The sequence below is a fragment of the Vespa crabro genome, chromosome 2 (assembly GCF_910589235.1).
Source record: "Vespa crabro chromosome 2, iyVesCrab1.2, whole genome shotgun sequence".
Classification (NCBI taxonomy): Eukaryota; Metazoa; Arthropoda; class Insecta; order Hymenoptera; family Vespidae; genus Vespa; species Vespa crabro.
Genome location: NC_060956.1, coordinates 7,009,747 through 7,030,560, shown reverse-complemented (window position 1 = coordinate 7,030,560; position 20,814 = coordinate 7,009,747). Strand labels below are relative to the sequence as shown.

General features: G+C 26.6%; 5 protein-coding genes across 7 annotated transcripts; 3 read left to right on the top strand and 2 right to left on the bottom strand.

Moving 5' to 3' along the window:
• The first annotated feature begins 317 nt into the window (after positions 1-317).
• Positions 318-3,989, top strand: LOC124433078 (carnosine N-methyltransferase). Of its 2 annotated transcripts, XR_006944427.1 has the most exons (8): positions 319-792; positions 1,410-1,617; positions 1,852-2,009; positions 2,237-2,377; positions 2,477-2,639; positions 2,715-2,948; positions 3,047-3,333; positions 3,686-3,989. XR_006944427.1 is itself a non-coding variant. In XM_046982636.1 (7 exons), exons 1-7 carry the CDS (start codon positions 686-688, stop codon positions 3,212-3,214), a joined length of 1,179 nt encoding a protein of 392 aa, XP_046838592.1. In that variant the 5' UTR covers positions 318-685; the 3' UTR covers positions 3,215-3,989. The 2 variants fall into 2 exon arrangements, 1 of the variants encoding a protein (XP_046838592.1); XM_046982636.1 differs by having other exon boundaries at positions 318-792; positions 3,047-3,989.
• An 864-nt stretch (positions 3,990-4,853) lies between these two features.
• On the bottom strand, positions 4,854-6,505 carry LOC124433079 (protein KTI12 homolog). Its single transcript, XM_046982637.1, has 5 exons — positions 5,866-6,505; positions 5,506-5,767; positions 5,308-5,446; positions 5,159-5,221; positions 4,854-5,059 (listed from the first exon to the last, which is right to left on the bottom strand). Exons 1-5 carry the CDS (start codon positions 6,026-6,028, stop codon positions 4,862-4,864), a joined length of 825 nt encoding a protein of 274 aa, XP_046838593.1. The 5' UTR covers positions 6,029-6,505; the 3' UTR covers positions 4,854-4,861.
• Positions 6,506-8,949: 2,444 nt separating this feature from the next.
• Positions 8,950-12,377, top strand: LOC124433031 (probable chitinase 2). Its single transcript, XM_046982525.1, has 8 exons — positions 8,950-9,110; positions 10,136-10,336; positions 10,501-10,666; positions 10,757-10,853; positions 11,121-11,321; positions 11,469-11,663; positions 11,745-11,867; positions 12,088-12,377. Exons 1-8 carry the CDS (start codon positions 9,041-9,043, stop codon positions 12,328-12,330), a joined length of 1,296 nt encoding a protein of 431 aa, XP_046838481.1. The 5' UTR covers positions 8,950-9,040; the 3' UTR covers positions 12,331-12,377.
• A 702-nt stretch (positions 12,378-13,079) lies between these two features.
• LOC124421654 (probable leucine--tRNA ligase, mitochondrial) lies at positions 13,080-17,467 on the bottom strand. Of its 2 annotated transcripts, none has more exons than XM_046957085.1 (8): positions 17,308-17,467; positions 16,966-17,173; positions 16,443-16,836; positions 15,483-16,369; positions 15,048-15,410; positions 14,599-14,839; positions 14,277-14,514; positions 13,080-13,390 (listed from the first exon to the last, which is right to left on the bottom strand). In XM_046957085.1, the coding sequence occupies exons 1-8, from the start codon at positions 17,416-17,418 to the stop codon at positions 13,304-13,306; spliced, it is 2,529 nt and encodes an 842-aa protein (XP_046813041.1). In that variant the 5' UTR covers positions 17,419-17,467; the 3' UTR covers positions 13,080-13,303. The 2 variants fall into 2 exon arrangements, with proteins under 2 accessions (XP_046813041.1, XP_046813040.1); XM_046957084.1 differs by lacking the exon at positions 13,080-13,390 and adding an exon at positions 13,649-14,149.
• Positions 17,468-17,560: 93 nt separating this feature from the next.
• LOC124421655 (60S ribosomal protein L13) lies at positions 17,561-19,372 on the top strand. Its single transcript, XM_046957086.1, has 4 exons — positions 17,561-17,704; positions 18,100-18,249; positions 18,464-18,713; positions 19,048-19,372. The coding sequence occupies exons 2-4, from the start codon at positions 18,107-18,109 to the stop codon at positions 19,312-19,314; spliced, it is 660 nt and encodes a 219-aa protein (XP_046813042.1). The 5' UTR covers positions 17,561-17,704; positions 18,100-18,106; the 3' UTR covers positions 19,315-19,372.
• Positions 19,373-20,814: the final 1,442 nt, after the last annotated feature.

The window sequence follows — 20,814 nt, the reverse complement described above, 5'->3', positions numbered from 1 at the left end:
ACCGGCACTGCGACTTTCATACTACTATCTTTTCTTTTCTTTTACTATTTTTTGATTTTTTCGAATCGAATATATATAAATCAAATGGTCATAAAGAAAAATCGAAAGAAATAGCGTTTTAGTTTTCAAACATCTTTTTTGACAAGCAGTTAATTTATAATGCTCGATCAAAATATTATCTTAGGAATCGATTATAAATTTGGCACGGTACTCGTGCAAACATATGCGTAAAGATTCTATCTATATTTATACTTTATTTCCGCAATAACAAAATCTTATCTATACTATTACAAAATATATCGTTGTTTATTTCATATAATTAGTATCGAACAGATTTAGATAGATAACGGACGGTTAAGTTCGATCGATAGGTTATGTAATTTACTTCATGAAAATTTCAATTATATCTTGATAATGGTTAATAATTTGTAAGAGAAAATTTTCTTAGCCTAACCAAGATCGTCTGATTTAACGAGAATTTGATGATGCTTTCGTCATAGTGACAATAGTGTATTATTGGCACGGGCACGGTTTGTCGTCGCGCATGAAATCGGTGCAGCCTTAAAACTAATCTCGCTGCCGTCTTGGAAACTCGGTGTAACGCTTGTGCCGAGGAAGCCGCCACCGAACATCGTGTTAAAAGGCTAATTAGGAAAAAGTAGGGCCTACGTGTGCGAGTATAAAAATGGAATCGATGCACAATGCATATCCGAAAAAAGTTCACGATTCGTACGAGGATGAAGAGGAGAGGAAACATTTTCAACGTATTGTTTCAGCGTTCAGGCACTATAAGTGAGTAGGCTCCTTCGAAAGAGCAACCAATGTTCCTTTTCATTTGTGATCTTTGCTTTGATGATTTAACCTTATTTCTATTACCTTCATTTTTTTTTCTTATGTGACCATGATTAATTGAATGATTTTCGTTCTTTAGCGTGTATGATATTCTATGTTAAATACTATCTTCTTGCGTTGTTTAACCTTTAATAGATAAGTATTAGTCTAACAAGAGCTTTCATACTGTATTAATTCTTCTCTTGTTATATATTAAACTCATACTCGTACGCAAGTTATGTCATCAGTGTTTATGGATCAACGTTGTTATTCCAATAAAAGTACAATGGCTCGAGTATTATCTTGTCAGGTTCATAAGTTCATTAGCTATTAAATACAATTTCGTACTAGTTATTAATACTTATATTCTTCATTCGATAAACATTTACGTGATTGTATATATATATATATATATATATATATATATATATATATATATATATATATATACTATATATATACACTATATATATATATATATATATATATACTATATACACGTGTGCACATACATACGCATACAACAATATCAAAGTAAAATACAAAATAAGTTTAGAAAACAAAATGTTTTTATATAGATCTCACTCCCTGCAGAGAGTTAAGAAGACAGAATCTTATCTATTATCCTTACCGGTGCATCATCAGAAACTATTATCCAAATATAAAGAGCATCTTCAAGAAGTCAAGAGATGTATTGAATATAACAACGATATAATAAGACTCATCATAAAGGATGTAGCTCATATTTTTGAAAATGTGAGCCCAGCTAGTGCACAAAATGACAGTGTAAGAAAACTTTACCTGGTTTGTGGCATGTTTGATTTATTTTGTATGATATGTGTAGTGTTATGTATAATATACTAAAATTAACAGTTAAAAATGTTAAAATACTTTTCACTTTTCATTATTATAGAATATAATCCATAACTGCACTCTTGAAATATAAGATTAATTTATAAAACATATCACTAATAAGCTTATTTTCACAAAGATATATTCTATAGGTAGGTCTGATTGCAGACACAAAACACCCGACCTGTATTGGCTGACCAAGAAAAAGTACAAGCTACTATTAAACAATTAGTTCGCGACTGGAGCTTGGAAGGAACTGAAGAACGTAAAGCTTGCTATCAGCCTATCATAGATGAAATAACAAATCAATTTCCATTAGATAAATGGTACGAATATTTTGTCTACTTTATTTCAATATGTTAACACATATTGGTAGATTTTATCTTAATAATGTCATAATATTTAAGAATACAAGCAATCTATGATCAAGCTTTCAGATTCCACTTAAAGTTACAATTATCGTGTACAAAATCTAGATATCATTATTTGCAAAACCTCTGTGTCCTAGCTAAACATAGTTCAGAAAAATATGAAATGATAGGTAAATTTCCAGTACTCCATCACAAGTGCAAATTCTAGTACCTGGTGCAGGATTGGGTCGTCTTGCGTATGAAATTGCAAGGCGTGGTTATACTTGCCAAGGGAACGAATTTTCTCTCTTTATGCTCTTTGCATCACATTTCGTATTAAATAAGTGAGTATTGTAATAAATTTATTCTTATCACGATAAGTTAAATAAGAAAAACAAATGATAACAAGATAATAATAATAACGATGAAAATGAACATTATAGATGCAGAGGTATAAATTCATATCAAGTACATCCATGGGTACATCAATATATGAACAATTTAAAACCAGAACATCAAACACAAGCTGTTTTCTTCCCTGACGTAAATCCCAGTGATCTTCCAGAAAATGCACAATTTTCTATGACAGCAGGAGATTTCTTAGAGGTAATCTCCTTTTATATTACTTAAAGAATAATACTTATTTAAGATTAAATAAATTAAAAGAAATATAAATTATAGGTTTATACAGAAGATGACCATTGGGATTGTGTTGCTACGTGTTTCTTTATAGATTGTGCAAATAATGTAGTACAATTTATAGAAACCATCTATAAAATTTTAAAACCAGGAGGAGTATGGATAAATCTTGGTCCATTGCTGTATCATTTTAGTGACATGCCTATGGAAGATTCAATAGAACCAAGTTATGATGCAGTTCGTGATGTTATACAAGGTTTCGGTTTTCATCTTGAGGTAATTATTATTATTATTTTTTTTTCTTTTTTTTTTTTTTTTAGTAGAAGATATACATATAATATCAACTATATCTATTTATGTTTACTATTGTTTAGAAAGAAGAAACACACATGAAAACACGCTATGCGCAAAATGTGAATAGTATGTTACAATGCGAGTATAATAGTGTATATTTTGTATGTCGGAAACCTAAAAGACATATTAATATATTGGGTCATCAAAATGGTGCTGAAAGCAATGGCATACAAGAACAAGAAAATTAAATATTGACAAATCTAACATGTTTTACTCATGAGGAAAATTGGTGGAATTGTACAAGGACTAAAGTACTCCAATTTATACCGAGCAAATTCAAAGACAACCATAACATATTTTATTTCTGGTATTGTAAAACAATTTCTGTGATTCAAAAGCTTATTTGGATACAAATAAGTGTTATTTCTATATTCCCTGAAAACGAAATTTTTGACATATACAAGTTCCTTTCGTAGTACCAAACTAAATAATTAATAACTTCATAAATCAGTAACTTTTAGTAACAATTTGACAATTTCCCTAATGAGTCTTACATTTGTGATCTAGCATAATAATTAACGTTTATTTGTTTCCATCATGTACCAATAGCTATGACAATGTAATATATGACCATTTCCTCTTCTGCTCTCTCCTGCTGTTTAGTTGGGAATATTTCGATTACTAACGTTAGTGATAATGCTAATGACATATCTTTACAGGTGCTAACGAAGCCTTATTTAGTTTTTTCTTTATCCTTGGTCATTTTTCAAATAATGAAGACAAGTTAAAAATCAAATTTATTAAAAGAACAGACAAAGTTTCATCGGAGAAGAAACTACAGCTTATGAATATGTATTATTTTTCCATATTATCATTAGTTCCTTTCAAAAATATTGTAAAAAGCATGTATAGAAAATGATATATAAATGATCACTGAAAGTTTTTACTTCGTTATATGTGTTATTCTCTTCAGATATATAATTTTGTAATGGCAAATATGGAAGTAAATACTTTTCAAGCGTTTCTTTTTGTATCTTTCTATTATAAGAATATTAACCAAAATTTTCTAACTACCAACACATTGAACCTTCATAAAATATAATACAATTATCCGTCGTGTTATTTTTAATAAATCTAAAAAATACAATGAAAGATAACATATCTAATATATATTATATTTCATCATGAGGAAAAATGTGAATTTCAATATTATAAATCTGACTTTGCTTAAGCTTTACATCGATCTTCTGCAGCAGTGCCTTTCGGATATTTTTATTGTATAATTATAATTCTTTGTTTTAATAATACTTATTTTTTCCTAAAGATTAAATAAAGAAATCTAAAATAAATATAAATCGTGAATATAAAAAATAAGACTGTTATAAAGTATGTAAAAAGAAATGAATATAATGAACATGTATTGCTAAGTTCAATACAAAATTACAAATCTATATTTATTGTTATTAAAATAATTATAAAATTTCTTCCATTATTCTTCCTTATAGCATGCTTATAGTTTCACATATTTTGCACATAATTGAAGAATTACCCGAACATAATCATCGATTTTAAGTCGACTTCATATTTGTTTTGCTATTTTTAAGATCTTAAAAAATCAGCAATAATAATTTGTTATATGGAATAAATGTAGATCAATTTAGATGTAAGTTAGTTTAGATTTAATAATGTAATTAATATAATTTTATATTAAAGTCTATTCTACATGATCATTTGTCAATATGTATCAACCTTTCATATAGCAAAAATTACCAATTTTTACCAAACATCAATATGGATCATAGAAATTACTATATACCTTTTTTTTAGGTACATTTATAATATCTAATTAAATAGAAATGCTTTAAGAACAGAAAATAACATTAACAGTTTTAAAATTATAAGCTTTTATTAAGATATTGTACAAATAGTAGAGCTATTTGATTAATATTAATTTGATGCATTTTGCTATATGTTAAAAATTGTCTTCGTAGTCTCATCATTTGAGGTGTATTACCTGTTTTTTGTACTGTTAAGCCATATTGAGGAATTTTTATATCATTCTCAATTCCTAATTGTTTTGCTGATAATATTGCCTATAAAGAGAAAATTATATATGTAATGAGAAAATATATATTATACACATAAAAATATTAAATATTAAATTGCTCACTTAAAAATGTCAATAAACTTACGTTAGTGATATCTTGCGTTATTCTATCCAGTTCATACAAATAATTTGTAGACGATAAAGGTGGCTATGACAAAATAATCATTAGTTATATGAATAATACAGAATTTGCAATAAATATAATTAAATTAATTGAATGTTAAAAATACTGACACATTGTGTGCTTTGATTTGGTTTAGGTGCTTTAACTTCATAAAGCGACTTATAAATATCATCAAATTTTAAATCATCTTCTGGCATCACTGCAAATAATGGAGCGTCCCATCGATTTTTATTATCTGGTGTTTCGTACCTATTATTTACGTTCTTATTAAGTTTATAAAAATATATACTTCAATATTATCATTTTACCTCATTACAAGTCCATCAAATATTTCCCTGCTGTATTGTTCTGGTACTGGTCTTTTTTCATTCCATAACCAAGCATGTTCAATAGGTATATCACAATGTATGGTGCATTGTGGTGTTTTATATAATTTTGACATACAATATATTTCATAGCGATATCCTTTAATATAATTGCTACCATCTATTATTAATACATCATTTGGATTTAATATTCTTTGTGCCATGGATTTTATATCACTCCTTATACATTTTTCATTTTTAGAATCTGAAACATGCATATGTACATATATATACATATGAATATATTTTTTCATAAAAAAAGTAAACTATCTTGAAAGTCAAAATGTTCTAATATTTACTAACCAGAATAAAATGAGTTTCTATCATAACCTGTTTTAGATATGAAGTCAATTTCAGTAATTATATCTACACGTTTTTTCACTTCGTTTTCAAGATATTCCTTTAGTTGTAATGTTCTTGTAGTTTTACCACTACAAGGAATACCAGTTATTATAATAAGAGGCATTTTATCTCAAGTAAATAAACTTTAAAATAACTCTGTAAGTAACAATCAGTGAATCATTTTGTAACATATGATTCAACTACCATACTGCGCTGATCACGAACTTTTAAAGTCAAGAAGTTCATAAATTTTTAAAATATTTACGACACATGGAGATATTGTAATTTTCCTTAATGTAAATTAAGAATCATAAATAAGATAAAATCGAATAAAATATTTTTAAAATATTCACTACTTGTAAATATATTTTATAACTTTAAGGCTGTTCATTATCTATGGTTCTATAATGGTTTACGCCAAAAATGAGTAAAGGAGTAATTTTTGATTCATTATGATGAACATGATCTTATTTTAAAGATAAAGGTTTAAACACGTAAATGACTTGCTCGAATATTTGAAAAAACATAATTTTCTTTGAAAAGAATTATATCAAAAAATTGTGTTTTTTGAGAATAATTTAAACATAAAAATAAGGCTTCCTTGCTTGGATAAGTAAACCGATGCACAAGTGATCCATTGATGATAATCGATAAACCAGGAATCTAATTACAAACTGATGGTAAACAATCTACTTAATCAATCGTATGAAACAAGAATCTTTGTTATCGACTGATGCGAAACTAGAAATATTAATTTTGCCGACGTGTTTTAACCGTTAGTAGGGCAGGAATTTTTCGTTGCCAAGTAATTCGAAAACAGAGATCTGTCTTTACTAACGATCGGAATAAAAAAGAATCGGTCGATGACGAAGAGATCTACTTTAAAACCTCAACTTTGAACACTAAGGAAAGAATTTATTTATCGACCATCGATAAAGCAGAGATCCTCTTTTATTAATTGATGGTAAAACCAGGGATATATTTACCATTGATCGGTTGCAAAGGAATTTACTTCATCAATCATTGGTAAAACTGAAATCTTCTTTCCGATATTTTACTTGATTGGAAATATCTCAATACTATATAATTTCCTTCTTATGCTACAATTTATAGAGGCATATTACCTCTTTTTTGCTCTGATTTAAAATGCAAAATGAAACTTAGAATCCTAACGCAATTTTAATATATTCCTAACATAACAAAAAAACTGATGATCTTTGCACATAATGATTATTTTTTGAATGAATGATATAAATTCGCCGAAAGAATGAAACGAATATTAATTAGTATATTTAATGCTGAAAATCGATTATCTTATTATGTTAAATTTGATTGACTTATTTTATTGTCTGTTCAGAAAAAGTTCTGTACAGTGGCCTTCCTCGAAATCTACGGCAAAAAAAGTAGTTCGTACTCCCACTACTGATTTATATATACATATATATATACCATTATATGGTGTGTGTTTTGTTTCATGGAGTAGACGATTGTTTGCTTGTCGTATGCATATGCTAATGATGCATAGATTTTCTAAATTTCAAACGCGTTTCAAAAAGAAGAAATACGTTTCATGATTATATATATACGCACTATTATTGTAATAGTAATATATAATATAATAATATGGTAATGAGGACAATGATAAGAAGAAGTAAAAGAATATATACATCACATTTATATATGATAGTAATTTATAATAACAAAAAAAAAAAATGGTCTTTCGTGCGAACTAATAAATAAATAAATTGTGTATTTATTATTATGACCAACTATTGATAGATACGTCTTACGTTTTAATCTATATTAAAATAGTATAATATTATTTTATATAATTATTTTTGATAAAACATTTGATAAAATCTTATTTTCTGTTGCAAATTTATATACTAGTTATTATATGTTTCAATTATATTTATTATCCTGTATGTATTTTTTACGAAATAAATACGTACCAACATCATTTCTAGCATGAATCATTACGAAACGCATGCCCCCATCAAAAAACAATATAAAAGATATGAGAGATTGAAAAGTGCGAGTTCATAGTCTACTAAATTACTTACTCTAACCCATACGAACCCGACTATTATTTATACGTGAGAGGAGTATGACTTTATATCAAACTATAGGAAATATACACCGATATGATAGGCGCAGAATAGTGAAGTGTTCAATTAAACTTGCGCTTATAGTTCGTATTTTTTCCGTATCTTTTCTTGAAGTCATACACACTTCAAGCGAAAATTAATAAACAATCTTAACAAATCCTTCTTTATTAATCTTTAGATAAATCTGACATATAATTTTTTCTTTCTTTTATCAGATGTACTACTATTTTACTACATGCAACAATTTCTGCCATATATTAACTAGATTGCAAGGTGAATAAAGTATACCTACACAAGATTATACACCGATAAAACAGGTGGCTAGTGGAGATAATATTTCTCTAGTGATAGTAAATCTCCGCATTTTGCTCATACCTGTCGCTGAAGTCGTATATGCTATGAATGAAACGTGGTGAACAGTCTTAGAGAGATGCTAATAGCCAATAAAATTATAGCAGCCATGATGTTTCGTCATTTACGCGGCAGATTAAAAGTTATTGTAATTATATTGTAAATCGAACATTATAATTTATAAATTTTCCATTTTGTTATTATGAGGATCATGACTTTTCTGATCTAATCGGATAAAAGATTATTTCTGAAATCATGAATAAGCAAGTAAATTTATATTTTTTATTCATTTATATATTTTATATACGCATAAATATACACATTATTTGGAATATTTAATCGTAATTTTTATACAACAAAATATTATCTTGGAAAGAATTTAAACATAAATATCAGTATCAAATATATATTTAATCGATTTATATCGTAAATTGTTATGTATTTATAATTTACGTATTTTATTTTTCATACTATAATTTTTAAGTTATATTTTATTACAAAGTTGAAATACGTTTTTATATTTAACGGTACAACAGGTTCTATCTTCGTCCTTTTCTTCGATAGTTTATCTTTCACTTCTCTTTTAAGAGCAGTGCGGCACGAGGATCCGTAGGAGAAAGTCACAGTGAACGGGACAGTACTCGGCACTTGTGTGTAGTCTGAAATACTATACAACGATGAATCCGATGAGGAATCTGACGTCATATCTTCTAATGCTATTATTTCTATACATTAATAGTATTCAAAGTAAGTTAAATAAAATACATAACATTTTTAAAAATATTTATCTTAGATTCTATCGAAAAAAATTTTTATTTTATTTTATTTGCTCATTTGTCTCCGTTCCTTTTCAAAAATTCTTTAATTAATATTCTTCGCTTTTTAATCTTCAATCTGGTATCTGTGATTATTCCAATAAAACAATTTTATTTCGAAGAAAAGTCATTCATTTCGAAATAGAACATAACAATATGAAATTTTTGTTTTGAACGATATTAATATGAATTATTCTTAATGTAGAGAAAAAAATATGTCCTTCATCAACATTTTTATCACTTTCTTTTTTTCTTTCTTCTTCTCCAATCAAATATTTTTCTGATCGCGTTTATTTTTCAATAATCAATATTCAATTATATGTCACTGTCGAGAAATTTAAAGAGAAAGTTAAATAATGTCGACATAAATTAATGAAAGTCCGAAATGTCGTTGACATTTTCCGTGCACCAATGAATAAGGCAAATCTGACATTTTAATAAGTTCTAAGTCGTTGTATTCAAATAGATATATTCTTTAAAGAATGTGATCGTTCGCCATATTAGTTATATGGATCACTTTTAATAAATTGAATTTAAAAAAAGTGCAGCTTGATATTTAATAAAATTATACATTTAATATTTTACGTGTAATAAAAAAAAAGACCTTACAATAAACAAGGATGATTTGGTATATTTTATTTGCGGCTATTCAAAATAGAAGAAATTACAAAATGTGAAATATCATGATTTATGTGATCATTATTATTAAAATCATTTATTTATTATAATTATATATATATTTATTATAATTATATATATTTATCATATGTATATAATAATAACAAATCATATAATGTTATTATTATAAAATATTACATACATAGATATCTATATATATAAAATTTGTCTTTGATAAAATATATAAGTGTTAAGAAAAATTCGTAAATATATAGAACTTATTTATAAAAAGTGTAATAAAAAATAATATAACTATATCATATTTTTTTCAATTCTTAGGCAACACGACGCCAACGCACGGAAAGGTCGTTGCCTGTTATGTCGCTACGTGGGCAAAGTATAGACCTTCGTATGGCAAATTTACATTGGATAATCTTAAACCACAATATTGTACACATTTGATTTACGCTTTCGCGGGCTTGAATACGACTACTTGGGAAATACAAAGTCTTGATAGATGGAATGATATCGAGGAAGATGGTATTATTTATTTGAAATAAAACACAATATACACACATACATATATATATATATATATATATATATATATATATATATATATATATAATTAAAAACATAAACATAATAATAACAACAATATGTAAAAATAAGTATAATAAATACAATAATATATATTTGTTCAGGAATTGGTAATTACAGAAAAATGACAGCTCTTCGTAATCAATATCCAAGATTAAAAGTTTCGATAGCTATCGGTGGTTGGAATGAAGGTAGTGGAAACTATTCTATTCTTGCTTCTGATAAAGAAAAGCGAAAAAACTTTGTCGACAGCGTTTTTAAATTTCTTAGGTATACAATTGATAATTCTTAGCTACATCTTTGTCATATCCTAATTTATATACTTATTTATATACCTATATGTATCATTTTTTTACGCAGAGAATACAAATTCGATGGCATCGATTTAGATTGGGAATTTCCTTCGCAGGGAGATGGTAAACCGGAGGATAAACAAAATTTCCTCTTACTCGTTAAAGTAAAATCTATTTTTTTCTGCAATAAGTATGCATCATTGACATATAATCGATAAATGCACGATCATAATTCATAAGTTTTTTTAATTATAAATGAAAATATTCTTTTATCATTATATGATATACTAGTCTTTTATCTTTATATAATATACTACTTAGAACAACTCAGAAATTTAACAAGATTTGATAAGATAACATAATATTGACCTATTATTATAAATGTTATTTCTATCCTTTCAATATCATACGTTTTATATTTTTCCTAATAGGATTTGAAACAAGGATTACCTGATTTTATAGTAACCTCAGCTATAAGCCCAAATAAGAAAATAATTGACGAAGGATATGACATTCCGGAAATTTCCAAATACCTCGATTACATACACATTATGGCCTATGATTATCATGGTTCATGGGATACAGAAATTTTTCCGAATGCTCCGTTATACAGTCAAGATAATGCAAGCGTGGTGAGTAATAATCTTCTTCGTTATTATTTTTGAAAAATTTATCAACATTCAAATAAAGATTTATTTTGGTTAATAATACGACATTGATATTCATACTGTTAAATCAATTATTATCGGTATGAATTTTTTTTCTTTTCATTTTTTAAGGATTTTACTGTCAGCTATTTACTAAAATTAGGAGCACCACCTGGAAAACTCATTCTGGGTTTACCTATGTACGGACGAACATATATTTCAACTGACAACTTTACTTCAGGTGAAATTCCTATTGGAACACGCTTTGAATCAGAAGGTTTTAAAGGACCTTATACTGGTGTAAATGGAACTATGGGTTATAATGAAGTATGTATAATTGAATTTGTTTTAAATACAAGATTAATATTGCTTTTATATTTAAACAATTTGATATGTATTTTTGCATAGATTTGTACAGAACTGAAGAATACAAATTGGATGTCTGGATGGGATCTTTATAGTAAAACACTATACGCGGTAAATAAAAACCGAGTGATTATGTACGATAATCACAGAAGTTTAAGAGAGAAGGTAAATTTTAAACAATTTCATAATATTTATTTCATACGTAAAATGAATTTTAATATTTATATATAATTATTTATATATAAAATTATACATATATATATATATATAAATATTAAATAATAATATTTAATATATATATATGTAATGATGAATATCGTAAATTGATTATATATACATATATTATAGTTAGAGATGAATTTAATGATCCCTGCGTGATTTCTAGGTATTATATGCCAATAAAATGAATTTAGGTGGCGTTATGGTTTGGAGCATCGATACCGATGATTTTCACGGAAATTGCGGAATTGAATACATATTAATGAAATCTATCAATAGAGCTTTTAAAAATGAAACAAAAGAAGAAGATGAAAATAAAGGAAATGGAACAAGTAGAATATTTTCCTTGTACAATATATTAACAGTATTTTGTGCCATTGTTAGTATTTTTACTTTGACAAACTTATAATTTAAAAGAATAGAAAAAAGAAGGAAAATAAATATTGTTTACTTATAGCTACTTAAATTGTTTCACGACTTTCGTCGTAAATAGTATTAGAATATGTGTATTATTTGCTTATATGTGTATGTATTATTTATAATATATGTATAAATAAAGAAAAATATATATATATATATATATATAAATGTATTATAATTAAGGATTTTTCCTCTCACGAAGTAGCACTGAATGGCAACCACTGTTCGGTGGGAAATAAAAAAAATATATAAAGAAATTTTTTAATGAATATGACACACAGGAAATTCCATACTATCTGCAATGTCACCAATCAATGTTCGTAAATTCATTTGTACATCTGCAAAAAAAATTTACATACGTATAGAAATAAAAATAACAGAAATAAAGTCATACACACATCAAAAAAGCACGTAACACACATGCATATAGATAAAAGCACACACTCTGTTTTACCGACAACTTAGTCAGTAGTAATAAAGTTCAATATTACCAACTGATTAATTGGTATTAATGAATTCTTGTCTAACCTATTACTAATCGGAAAAAGTAAATTCCTATTTCACCGGCAAATAAATTGATAGTAATAAATTCCTATTTTACCTACAAATAGGTTGATAGTAATAAATTCCTATTTTATTGATTTGTTCTGTAATAATTTTTTTATTGCTTTCTAAATATATAAATTATAATTATTGTTCTCTGATTAGTTGTTTGGTAGAAATTTTTTACCCAGAACGTTTTCTGGTATGCAAATACACCTCTGTAATTTATTCTTTCGATTTTTTTTACATTTTTTAAAGAATGTAATATACATATATATCTCATTGTGTACCACTTGATCAAGATGATCCTACGTCTTTTGACCCTTACGTTGGTTTATTTGCAGATATTTTATCCTTTCCGGTCCTTTTTCAGCTCCTTTTGAAACTATCGCTATTTTTCATTGTATAAAAAAACCTGTTTACTCGGTGAGACTTGGATACTGAATATTACTTTCAATATAATGTATATCATGATATGCATTCCATTGCAATATCAAGTCTAATGGCTATTAAAATAGAAATATTAAACTTGAAAAATAGTTTGTAATATTTGGGGATTCTCAAATATAAATTAATTTTATTAAATAAAAAATAGATTAAGTATAGACAATAATATAATGATTTTATAATTAATAGCAATTGAAGAAGAATAGAGGTCATAAATATGATCAGTTATAAATTATGGTTCATTATAAACTAAGCAATTCCATGCGTAGAGAAACAGTAGGTGGAAAAAAAATTAGAAGAAACATTGTCTTCAAGTATTGACTAATTTTATTACGAAGTACACTAAGTTTAGGCAAAAGAATTCAATGATTTTATGATTAATAGCAGTGAAAAAGGATCAATTTACATAAGCATACTTATATATTTTATTATTATTATTTTACATATTTTTATTTTATGTAAATAAAATGAGGTATCATTTGAAAATCTCATGATTATAGATTTAATAATAAAAGAATAGGTTTTATACGATTAATTTACGTTAAATACATTTTAATTATTTTTGTTATGTTATAATAATCTTTTAAAATTGCCAACTTCACTTAAGATGAAATTTCCTCTAATATTTTGTTTGTAGTAATATATAAGTTTGCATCACAAGCTATCTGTGAAAGAAGCTTAACATCTGTGATTGTACGCTTTCGTATAAGCTTTTGATAAAAGGGTTTAGTCATTATTAATTCTGAAGCTTCCTGCACAGTTAATTTATCTAAAGTATGGCGGGGAACTTTTATTTCCATGAACAATTGTTTATCGACCTGTATAAGATTGGAAATTATAAATTTAAACTTATTTGATTCATAAAATCTATATTATAATATAGATTTGCAGTGTGTGAGTGCGCATGTATATGAGTTACATATCAAAAATAAATGATAAACTTACGTAAACATTCATTGTCATCTTATAGTTCATATCTATTTCAGGCCATTTTTGCTCTAATACATCTTTATCCAATAGCACTTCCTCTTTATTTATAAGATGATGCGATATAGAACAAAATGCAGTCCATAATTCTGAAGCAAAATGTGGAACTAATGGCGTAAGCATAATTATTTGTGTAGCTAATGCCCGTTCATATTCACGACTTTTTAATTTACACTCATTACATACTTTTCGTAAACTGAAAATTCACAATATCATAATTAAAATTTATTATTAGATATACTACATCTAATTATTAAAACTTTTTATTTGATTGACTAACCTATTTGTAAGTCCTTGCATTCTAGATATTGCAACACTTATCTGCTGCGATTTTATGATATTAAAGGTTACCATTTTTAAAAAATAATTTCTGCTATCAAACATGAATTCATCATCCTTAATGTATTTAGGATCAGTAGCTGCTGTTTGAAGTTCTTCTAATGATACATGTTCCCTCATCTTGATAAATTCTTTCAGAGTTAACCATATACGATTTTCCCAGTTTTGTACACCACGAATTGCTAATAAACATAAATAAAATGCTTAAGCACATATAAATTATTTTATAATTTATACAAAATACAGCAGGTCCTACTATTGTAATACCTTGTACTTATTTAACATTAATTAATATTTATTGAACATTAGCTTAAAAAACTATTAAGAAAAAATTGTATTGTTTGATCTAATTATATTAATGAATGATATATATTAATTTAAAATACATACTATCAGTAGACCAATTTCTGTGAGAAGTTGGAGCTACATCAGCTAGTATTAATAATCTAGTTGTATCCACACCATAATTTTCCAAAAGTTCAAGAGGATCAACTCCATTATATTTTGATTTAGACATTTTTTCCCAAGTAACTTTTATAAGTCTCCCGGTATTTTTTTCATAATATTGGTTATCCGTCTCATCTTTAATTACATCACTTTCTTTTATATACTGCCCGGTATTAGATATTTGGTAAGTTTTTCCCATTACCATACCCTGTACAAGGAGTTGCTTAAATGGTTCACGAGTAGGAACAAGACCTTCTTCATATAAAAAGTGGTTTATAAATCGAGCATAATATAAATGGAGCGTAGCTGTAATTATATAATAGCTAAAGAAATATATTGGGTATAAATAAACATGTCAAATTCAATATTTTATCATACCATGTTCCTTTCCACCTATATATAAATCAACAGGTAAAGTTTTTTTGACCTTTTCTACAGAAAATATTTCTTCTTGATTTTTTGGATCAATATATCTTAAAAAATACCAACAACTATCTACAAATGTATCCATTGTATCAGCTTCTCTGATAGCATGATTACCACACTTAGGACATACAGTCTGTAACCATTCTTTGGCATTGAGTAAAGTAAAATGATTTTTTTCTGATAAATTAAAATTAATATTTGGTAACACAACAGGCAACTGATTACGTGGCACAGGTTGAATACCACAATTTTTACAATATATAATCGGAATAGGAGTGCCCCAATATCTTTGTCTAGAAATCAGCCAATCTTTCAATCTGGAGCTTACTATATGTCCACCAATATTCCATTTTTTTGCTTTAATTAATATTTCATTAAGTTCACACTGCAATTCTTCGTGAGAACGTATATTATGTCGTTGAAATGGAATTTCCACGGATTCCGCAAATTTGTAATCTTCAATAGAAGCAGAAGGAATACCCAAATAATTATCTCTATTTGGTGGAAAAACCAATTCATCAGATATAAATATTGGTAACTCTTGTTCAGTAAAAGGATTTATTACAGTGGCTTTCAGTTTTTTAGTTGTTGCATTAACATTTTCAGAATATTGTTGTTGATTTAATGCATTACTAGGAGAAATAACAACAAATTTTGCAAATTTGACAAATTCTGGCTTATCAGTCCATAGATTCATGATTTTTGGCAATTCTGAGATATCAGAAACTAACTTAAAATCAAAACTAACACCATTACAATCACCTATCCAATTTTTTTGAATTTTTATAATATCTTTCCACTCTTTCAATATTGGATCATTTAATCCATCCAATAATGACCTGTAATATGACATAAATATTATACTTTGTCATATTTTTTTTTCTATTAAAATAACTATTACTGCTAATATACTTAGCGAAGGCTGTAGTTCTAATAAACCATTGATTTAATAATCTCTTTTCCACTTTAGCTCCAGATCTCCAAGAAATATTATTTATATCGACCTGTTCTTCAGCTAATACTGTCTCATCAATGGGATCCCAATTAACATATTCTTCTTTTCTATAAATTAGATCTTTTTCAAAGAGTTTTAAAAATAATTCTTGAGTCCATCTATAATATTCAGGATCACAAGTAGAAATTTCCCTGTTCCAATCAAATGAAAAATTAAGAGCATTAAATTGTTTGCGCATTATATTTATGTTGGTTTCTGTCCATTTACTAGGATCAATTTGTTGCTCAATAGCAGCATTTTCAGCAGGTAGACCAAATGCATCCCATCCAATAGGGTGAATTACATTTTTACCTATACCAAATATAAAATTTTATTATTAGTTTTTTAAGCATTATTTATGCAAGGTTGACATTTCAATGCTGATTAAATATTATTTTTATTATAGGAAAACAAAAATTTGATAGTATAATTATTTTTTACCTGTCATCCTATAGAAACGTGCTATAACATCACTGATCGTGTAAACTCTAACATGGCCCATATGAAGTTTTCCAGAAGGATAAGGAAACATAGAAAGGACATAAAACTTATCCTTTGTAGTATCATTTTCGTTATATAAATTCGAATTCACCTTATCCTTCCAATACAACTCTATTTTATTTTTCGTAGTTATATTAAGATCATCATCCTAAAAATAATATGAATTGTAATTTCAAATGTGAATACTAATATGTTTGTTAATTTTACAATTAAAATAAAATTTAAATATAGGTTATGGAGTGGTGCATGTGAATGAAGTAATCACAATAATCTTGATAGTACCTTTAATGAACAAATACCAGTAGAAGCTCGTCTTTTTATAACTATTTTTAAAAAATATTCATGTCGTTTATTAAAAATTGGTTTTAATACATTTATAAAATCATACTTCATGTTTTATATTTTTGATTGACTAGCATTACGAGACAACTCTAGTCAAATCTATATTTATATTCATACTATATTTAATAACTAAATAAACTTATTAAAATTTATTACAACTCAATATTAATATAATTAATGTTTTTTAATTTGTAAAATTAAGATATGTAATTATAACAAGAACGCTTTTTCATTTTGATGAAATGTACTCTATATTTTCGTACATCATTCCTTTTCCGGTATACATTGGAACGGCACACAAGTGAAAGTTATATCAAGTATCGAATCTGTCTTAACTGTAAGCATCTGACAATTTTCTAGTACTCGATTTATAAAATAAATTATCTTCAACAATTTCATTTATTATTAATATTATATATATATATAATTGAACTTACTTATATTTTCATATTTCATGACATTGTAAGCGAGGTTAGGAATATAAACACATATTGTTTTTACTATTACAATTAGTTACTACATTTTAATACAGAGTTATATACATTTTAAAGTGTTATTTTTTTTATTGAATTTTAATATATATATTTATTCCGATGATTTACAAGTTTAATATTAATCTGCATATATATTTAATATATAGTAAATATTTACCGTATTATTGACAATTAAATAATATCGTATAATAATATTGTATTTCTTTCATAATATTGATTACATTTTTAAAAATTACAGTGTAACAATGGGGAAACGTAATAATATGATCCCTAATGGACATTTCCATAAGGACTGGCAACGTTTTGTAAAAACTTGGTTCAATCAGCCTGCGAGAAAATACCGTCGGAGACAAAATCGTATAAAAAAAGCTCGTACAGTTGCACCAAGGTAATGATCAATAAGTAAATTTAATAATAATAAAATAAAATTTAAATTTAATATAATATAGTTCATAGTTATAGTGCAACTATAAATTTTATGCTTATATTTTTTATTATATTGCTCTACTTAATTATTCTTGTTTGTTAGTATAAGACAGAAAAAAATCATTAAACATAAATGGTTATTTATGAAATGATTAAACATATCATATATATTTTAGACCTGTGAACCTTTTAAGACCAATAGTACATTGTCCAACATTCCGTTACCATACAAAAGTTAGGGCTGGTAAAGGATTTACTCTTCAGGAACTAAAAGCTAGTGGTTTAAACAAAAGATTTGCTAGAACAATTGGAATTGCAGTCGATCCAAGAAGACGCAATAAATCTATAGAGTCTTTACAAACAAATGCTCAGAGACTGAAAGAATATAAGGCTAATTTAATTCTTTTCCCCATAAATGAAAAGAAGGTATATTTAATAATTTTTTTAATTGTTATTACGATATATTTATATGTGATATATATCTTTCAAATTATAATGCTTATTGAAAAGCACTTTGTTTTAATATCATAAGTCATATCTGAACAACTAAATATGTACGAGTTGTAGCAAGCTCGTTATTCTCAAATAGATTTTCTGTTTTGTTGTCTTCATCTGTTTATAACATTTTTTGTTTGTTGTTTTATTCTTTTACAAAAAATTAATTGAAGTAGAAATGATAAAATCAAAAAATTATACAGTTGTTCAGATCTGTTATATGTATACATTTATCTAATATCATTCTACTTTTATGATGTAATAGACCAAGAAAGGTGATGCAAGCGAGGAAGAAATGAAAGTGGCAACACAAGTTAAAGGAGAGGTTATGCCTGTACGACGTCAACCAGCTATCAAAACAAAGAAACATGCTATTACTGACGATGAGAAGAAATTCTCTGCATATATAACATTACGAAAAGCTAGAGCAGATGCCAGATTAGTGGGAATAAGAGCAAAACGTGTTAAGGATGCTACAGAAAATCCTGATGATGTTACCAAAATTGGCAAAGACAAAAAGTCTAAGAAGTAATCTTAATTTTGTTCTATTTATATAAGTGCAAAAAAAATAAATTACTTCTACAAAAATATACATGTTTACGTGTATATGTATATGCGTTATCATCCCACCATCAACATACAATTAGTATTAATCATCTAACGATGACTATATTACTATTGCTTTATCATCAAATCAAACTGAACAAGGTTTAATGAAAAAAAAGCAAGAAAAATTGATAATATGCAGCAAAATCTATTTACCTAATCAAAAAGTAGAAAAGAATCGTTCCGTATTTCATCTGATCAAAAGGTTAATTTATGTTCTCCCGTACAAAAGTTTAAATTAGTTTTTATTGGACTTAATGGATTTTAAATCTTTAATCGATATTTAAAGAATACCGCGAAATCTATTTCTTATATCTATAAATTTTGTTATAAGAAGAAAAAAATTGATTCGTGGCCACTCAAATGCTCTTCTACTAATTAATTACAACCAATTATCCGTTTCAATTCAGACCTTTCGTCCTCGATATGATTAATAGGAGGGCCTTAAACATTGACTTATTACTTCAAAAGTTTTATAATGATTCAGAAACACTCGATTGCGATTCATAGATGGCTAAAAATGAGGTAGATCGACATAAAAGAAAATACAAAATGGACATAAAAGAATAGTGTTAGCATATATACAAATGGTAACAATATAAACGAATTGGTGAATTGTTAAAAGAAATACAAAAAAAAATGAGAAGATTATCCAGTTAGAATAATAAAACAAATAAAGAATATATTGCACAATTAATAGATAAAGAATATGTTGTATTAGATCATAGATGAATTTTTCCAGTAGTAATCAGCGATAATTCTAATGTTGAAATAGAATGAACAGTTTATGAGCCAGAAGATGAATTTTTTGTTAAATATTAGAAAAGCAATTAAAAAAAAAAGTTGAATATGCAATTAAGGCAAGAGGTAATTTGGATGGAATTGATTTAAATAGTTGTGCAATTAACAGCTTGAGAATATATTTAGATAACAAATATGATTACCCTGATGCCAAAGAAATTGAGAAAAAGTTGCGTCAATTAAGATATCAAGTAAGAAATCTTAATGACTCCTTTCGATTATATTTAATACAAAAAATACTAAATCCAAGATAATAGATCGATATAATAAAAAATATAAATAAAATGCATCTACGTTTCGAATATTTTTTTACATTTTTCACATCATAAAATAAAAATAAAATAGAGGTTATTGGATAATAAAATGTATATAAGCATTAAAAATAGTTTTACGCACTCTTTTATATGTAAAATAAATCAAATTTATGAACAGCTGCGTTACAAAATAAGTTTTCTCTGAATCTTATCACAAACCAATTAAAAGCACGGACTTTGATTGGCAAGTGCGTTTCCATCGTATAATTTTACATTGGATTGTTCTTTCAATATAAACAAGTATTAATCATTGATTAATAAGAAAACCAATTTACTTAATTTAATGGACAATAATAGAATCTTTTTTAATA